The following is a 6,975-nucleotide window of genomic DNA, read 5'->3' as shown; positions in this document are numbered from 1 at the left end:
ATCGATCCTTTCAGACGTGATCATGTACGGCCATGCAACCCGGCCCAAACTCTTAGTTTGGACATCTGAGGACCCCCGAATCCAGGACTCCCTCACCCGCCTGCTTGTAATCGGCCACGTCAAACCGATATCTTTTTTTACTTTGTGTTTTTTCCCACTGTTGGAATATTCGATTCGGTGCGAAATGTCACAAATCGTAAAGTGGTGGTTTTTCACAAGTCGTGACACGGAAGTGGTGGTTCTGTGCATTTAACTCCCGATCTCCCTATATCTGTTCTGGTTGTTTGGACTCCTGCCGGCTTTTGTCACATGGATAATCTGACCGTGGGCGTCTTAGTATGTGTCGCCCTGGAAACTGAAGTCTTGGGTGTCATAGCCACTGGGGTGGGAGAAGGTGGAGCATGACGAAAGCGAGGTAGCATGAGGCAAGTGCGGTGACCATATCAAGTAGTACAGGAGCATGGAGATCACAAACATTAATGTGCAGGAGAAGGGAGGGCACCCATCGGATCCGGCTTGCCTGCTCCCTCCCCATGCTCCCATCCGTGCTCCCACTTCATCCTATGACTGTTTTTTTCTTTTTCCTTTCTAATCTAATCATCCCCCTGATTTTAATGGGATGGGCCCGAGTCTTATTTTGTTCCAATCAAATCAAGCCACGTACGCAGGAGCACGGATGGGTGCATGGGGAGGGAACAGGCAAGTCTCGTCCCCACCCATCATGGTCATGTGGCACATGCTAGTCGGCCATGGCGAGAAACTTTTTAAATTTTTTGTTGGAGATTTTTTTTGGAAGGTGAAAATGAGACCTTTTTTTAGGAAAAAAAATTGGAGATTATATTTGGAAGATGGAAGTGAGACTTTTTTCCCTTTTCTTTTTGAGATTTTTTTTTGCTTTTATTTTTTATTTTTGAGATGGATGTGATGTCCACACGTTGCGAGAAAGTTTTTTTTATTTTGAGATGAAGGTGAGGATTTTTCCTTTTTTTTTCTTTAAGAGAGAAAAATATGCGTACAGCTTCCTCTCAAAATATGCGTACAACTGTCATTTGATGCGTCATCTTTGAAAGCTCGTCAACAAGCACATCCTATATTACTTCTTATCTCGAAATCTTCGATAAAGATTTCACTATACAATTCGAGGAAGAATGTCAAGCCATCGCCAGTGGTTGCATTGTTTACCTTGATTTGGAATCACGCTGCAGGTGGAGATGGGATTAAGTGAGACTACTTAGCCCATCTCACTTAATTTTTTTAGTGGGCTCTCATTGAAAAATACTCTGTCCTAGCTACTTCTAGTGCTAGCTAGCTTGCTAATCTGTCCTGGCTAGCTTAGCTAGCTAGATGCCGGAGCCTGAGAGCCGAGCACCTGGGATCGAATATGTGCGCGCCTCTGCTTTCTTCGTATGCCATCATCATTTCTCTGCCCCTAGCCCCTAGCTCGCTCGCTGCTACCTACACCGGAAATCAGATACCAACTGTGCCGTGCCATGGCAGGCTTCGACGGAGTCGAGCTCCAAGGCAGCAACGGCTATTCCGTCGACCAGGCGGCCGCCTGGAGAGCCGGTGCTGGGTACCCAAGGTGGTGGATGCATGCTGTATTAGGATGTTACCGTGTTGCTCACTGCTCTACATTGTTAAGTGGGAATCCCACTTTAATCTATGTTTGTTTTGATGGGATCCCCACCTTTTCAATACCAAAGTGTACTGGGACCAGGTGGATTGTGGTGGGACTCCCACCTACAGTCGCACTTGCAGCCTGAATTTGGAAGGTGAAGGAGGTGGTGAAGCGGGCAAGCTCGCCGGTGACGGTATCCCACAGCGGCATGGGCGTCGCAAGGAACGCTCGGCCTACGCTGTTCTTGATGCTTGTACCATCGCCGTTTCTTGTCAGAGCCTGGGTGTCGTAGTATGCGTCACCCTGGAAACTGAAGTCTTGGGCGTCCTAGTCGGGATCGGATAAAAGAAAGCGCGGTAGCACGAGGCAGATGCAGAGACCATATCGAGTAGGTGAGGAGCACGACGATGTGTATTCGGTGGGAAAAGCTCATGGCAGCGGCCATTTGCTGCGTCAGTGTTGTTTGGAAGCTCGTCAACAAGCTCACCATATATAACATCAAATCTCGATGATGAAATGGCCCCTAGCGATGTCCGTCAAACAGAAGGGGTTGTTAATAAGCCAAATGACAACCTTTCTGCGCAATCTCCTGTATATAGGTGAGAAAAACTATGTGCTATCTATCTGACCAAGTCTATCTGCAGAGTTCTCTCAAAAAGAGTCTAAATGCAGAGTAGTATCATGTTCCATCTGACCAAGTCCCTGGTGCATATGTGGCTCTTCTGCACGCTAGATCCTTTCTGCTATTCCCCTGTTATTATTTGGGCTTTCGCTGCTCCTTTCTGCTATTCCGCCGTAAACCGGAGAAACAGGTTCAAACTTCTACTCCCTCCGGCCCAAAATTCTTGTCTTACATTTGTCTAGATATGGATGTATCTAGCACTAAAATGTAACTAGATACATCCGTATTTAGACAAATCTAAGACAAGAATTTTGGGACGGAGGGAGTACTTCAAAAGTCTGTGAGGCCGACCCGCTCACAGGTCACAGCCCACTTGAGTTTCATGGACGACGACCAAGGCCAACTTTACAGCTATAGGAAATTTTGCTGCAAGCACGGCCCTGAAACTGAAAGCACTACACGGGTATCAAGCGGCATAAATATCATCGACTTTGTGGAAATGCTATTTACATCCTGGCATAGCATTACGAAGGCCCAACCCAACCCAACCCACATGGCCATCAGTGACAGCGCTGGAGGTTAAGGCAGAGATTCTTTTTTTTTTATCTTGAAGTGGTCTCTACCAGACTCGCATAAGTTAGCAGACCGAGACTCGCATAAGTTAGCAGACCGAGACAGACTGAGTATTTAGCAAAAGAATAGAGCTGAGGCAACGCACATCGCACAACCAAGGCCACCTCAGATAGGTCAAGAGAGCAGGGTCTCCGGCCTTCTAAATCCTCTGCTGCCTCCTTTCACCGGTGGCAGCGCATCTGTAACCGAACTTGGTGTCTTGGGGCTCAACCACAGAGCCTCGCCGGTGTCCTTGTGCTTGAAGTCAGGGGCTTTAGGTGACCTCTGAATTTCAGACGAGACAGAACAATCATTAGGACCAGCCAAGGGGAAAAAATAGATAAACCATGACGAAATGTTCGAAGACCCACCTTGTCTGCTCGGTTGTCCCACCAGCTTTGAGGACTGTCCACCAGATTCTGCCACAATTCCGCTGAAAGCAATAATATGGGTGTCATCAGCAAAGAGATGCTCACAGGTTGTGAAGCGCAAACTACCGACTTGAAGAATATGTAGGTTTCGGTAGAAAGATTGGCAGACACATCAAGAAACATGGGCATTGTAAGCCATATAACCTCCTTGACACATGATTTCCAAAACGAATGATTAGAGTGTCATGTCATCTTGAATACTACATGGTCGAAAGATGTTTGACTGTGCATAGGAAAAGCGTAGGATTATTTCCAAAAGATTGGAGTGGATGAAGATTTCCTATGAAATCCAGTGCAAATAAATGCCAAGGAAAATCCCCATTACTTGCAATTCTAATAGTCAAACGGGCCTTGTAGGAAAAGTTTTTACAGATTAGAATCCTCCAAAAAAAAACTTAGGAGCCAAGAGATGCATGAGGGTATTTACAACTTAAAGATGACAGATCACAAAAACATGATTTATAGAAGAAAAGATAGTAGATCCTCAGGCACAAATAATCCCATTGCAAAAAGAGGAAGGCAAACAGGAAAAGATGATATTTAAGCAAGTAGAGATAATGGGATGTAATCCACAAGCCAGACAAAGGTGGTATTTAAGCCACTTGTGCAACTGCCAGGTACAGAAGCTTATATTACGAGTAGAGATAAAGAAGATGTATTCCACAAGCCACTTGACTATTGATGGTAAAGTAAAATGAACACACAGGAAATAAAAACAAATTTATACCTACCTTCCTTTTTCTGTTTCTCAGGAGAGGCAGCTTGGCTTGTCTTGAATTTACTCCAACCTGTATTTGTACCTGTTGTTTATACTGAATATTAGTATAAAAAATTAAGACGAAAAGGGAGAATATTATGTTTTAAAGTTTTACCTTTCCCCATGCTAGAATTAAAAGGCTTATATGTTTTAGCCGCATTGTAGCCACTATTAAAGGTCAAACCATCCAACTTCTCTAGAACATAATGTGGTGCTGAGTCAAGCCAGAGTGCCTCATCTGCTGTCTTGTTCTTGAAATCAGGATATTTTGGATTTTTCTGCCCAATTCAAATAAAAATGCCTGCAAGTGTTAGTGGCTCACAAGCTTTGCTTCTTACTTTTAAGGCACTAAACACATGTATAAACAGCATGCTCACAGATCCATTCGCCTTGTCAGCCCGGTTATCAGTCCAATTAAGTGGATTGGCAAGAACATCATTCCAGAGTGTTCTGTACTTGTCCTGTTTGGCTTTATAATCTGAGAATAAAACATAACACCATCAAGAAAAAATACAAGGATATTGTCATACATAACTGGGATTGGACTACTGAATATAGAAAAATAAGTGTTTACTGTAGTTAAGTAAGCACTAAGCCTCCCTATTGTCCATTGAAAGCAGCATATATGACTGCCCAAAAAGGCACATTTTAATAGTTCATTCTGGTATATCAGCTTTTAATACTTTTGCATAGAAATATCTTACTGCAGTACTTTGACACCAAGGTATAGGCGTATGGATAAAGAGGTTTCCAGTTTAATTGAACTTATTAATTGGGTAGACAGCATGGATTAAGTGAAGTTGTAACTTAATGCAGAAAAATGGTAAGGTTTCATCATCAGAAAAACATCCGAACTATCAGACAGTTATGAAATGATGGACATGCCAATAAAGCTGTCAGAAAGGTGTTCCTTGTTAGATCGTGTATGTCCATTGCTGATAGGCATGGAACTCCATGAAAGATTAGTATTTCACTGCAACTAAACTATATCTTAAGTTTAAAAAGATAAGCTAAGGAAAAAAAAGATTGGGCGCAACTTTCTTTTCTTTTCTAATGGAAAGTAAATTTCTCACAGGCATAGCGCAAACAATGTAACAATATCGCCTATAAGAGTGGGGCTTGGCTGGATACAGCTGAGCAGCAAATCAGCACCTGCAAATGTGCGTGCTGGATATTTAGAGATAGGTTTCGTTTGTTCAACTTTCTTTTCGGCCTCAGCAATCTCCATAAACCCTTCCTCTTCATCCACCATGAGATCCGTTTCCACAGCTTTACTATCAACAAATGACAGCAAATGTGCTACAACCTGGAATATAAATAGCAAATTCAGTTAGTTAGTTTCAGAAACTAAACTATAATGTGATGCAAGAGAAACAAGCAACCAATTTTATTTAGGAAAGAGGAACCAAATTTTGAAACAAAAGTAAGAAAGTTTCACTAGTACAGCTGAATGAGCAACATCTTTTTTACTTTGTTCGATTAGCAGAAATCTTCAAAAGTCACAAGAAGGAAGAGAATATCAGATCAACAAAGGCCTACTAAGTCATGTCATGAAGTAAACATAAGCATCGGTTCATCAAATGCCGAATCTTACATAGCTCAGAATGCATATTCAGTCGGGTGCGTTTGATAGCATCATGTGATTCATTCTCACAAGTGATTGTAGTACAATTACCCAGGACTTTGTCATTTTATCAGTAAGTACAAGGTAGGGTATGTACAAGGTAGGGGGCTGCTGGGCTCCAAACACACTCGGCGTGCAGGATAATAAGATTACCCTTTCTTTATGCTTAACCTTCTACATATAACAGGGGAAAGCAGAACACAGCAGTAAAGTACATAGAATAGATGTATACCTGAATGTTTGCTTGGCCATCAGTATGTTTGAATGGCGGAACATCTCCAGTTAATTGCCCAGACACATAGACAAGGTCCTTTTCTTGCAAGTGAGAAGCAGCTATTTGTGCCAAGTCGTCTTGAAAGATTACAGGGATCCTGCAGGTAAAAAAGTGGCAAACTCCAAAATGAGAAAATGGAGTGATGCACTGGAAATACGGATGGATACTCAGACACATAAGTTCCCTAGGACACGACGACATAAAACTAGCCAAAATAAAATTGTCTGTCAAATACTTTAATTACTGGAACTACATAAAACGCTACTAATGCTAGTCACCGACAGATTTGGAAAATGTAGTGATCCCTACCAATTTTGGATTCAATTTAGTGGTTAGAGTTTACAGTGTCCAATCACAAATCATTCCACTAGACACTTAATTCGATCCAATAGCAGGGCCAACTTCAACTTAAAACAGAAGAGAGATATCTGAAACAGAGCAGGGATACCTCACTTAAGCCATGTGTTCCTTTCGTATCTATACAAGCCTGCCCATACAGATTCTAACGTCATCTCTCCGGTGTACCCGTAATTCATTTCATTTCAGCGCAATTCAATGTAGCAGCGTTAATCCACCCTCTTGGAACCCAGGCACAAGCAAGCCATCGCTGAGCATAGTACAGAAGAAGAGCGAAACAAGTGATCGCACCAGAACTTGGGGAAGTCGGTGCGGCGGTCCTGCACGAGCACGGAGACGGCGGAGAAGCGGCCGTCGGGGAGGCGCTGGAGCTGCACGGGCGCGCCGACGGTGCCGACGAGGCGGACGGCGTTGGCGACGCTCGGCTGGAAGGGGATGGTGGGCGGGCGGGGCAGCTCGCTGGGGACCTTCTCCCTCTGCCACGCCGCGGAGTCCGCCGGCGGGGGCGCGTCCCCGTCGTCTCCGGCCGCGTCCTCCGCGGGGCTCTCGGTGGGCGGCGGCGCCCGCGGCTTGGCCCGGCTGGGGTAGGCGCGCTTGGAGGTGGAGAAGGCCGCGGCGGCGGAGGAGGAGGCGGTGGCGGTGGCGGTGGCGGGGAGGAGGAGGCGGTGGTTGAGGAGGCG

General features: G+C 44.7%; 1 protein-coding gene across 1 annotated transcript; it reads right to left on the bottom strand.

Annotated features, from left to right (window-relative positions):
• Positions 1-2,681: 2,681 nt before the first annotated feature.
• Positions 2,682-6,975, bottom strand: LOC119280106 (protein OSB2, chloroplastic-like; the record flags this gene model as incomplete). The annotated part of the gene is made up of 8 exons (XM_037561080.1): positions 2,682-3,137; positions 3,224-3,285; positions 4,015-4,083; positions 4,156-4,318; positions 4,418-4,518; positions 5,193-5,346; positions 5,897-6,035; positions 6,587-6,975. Coding segments are annotated over 8 exons (1,227 nt in total), but the record flags the coding sequence as incomplete, so codon positions are not given.

Source organism: Triticum dicoccoides, chromosome 3B (genome assembly GCF_002162155.2).
Source record: "Triticum dicoccoides isolate Atlit2015 ecotype Zavitan chromosome 3B, WEW_v2.0, whole genome shotgun sequence".
NCBI lineage: Eukaryota > Viridiplantae > Streptophyta > Magnoliopsida > Poales > Poaceae > Triticum > Triticum dicoccoides.
Note: the sequence above shows the minus strand (reverse complement) of the source record. Positions and strands in the feature narration are given on the sequence as shown.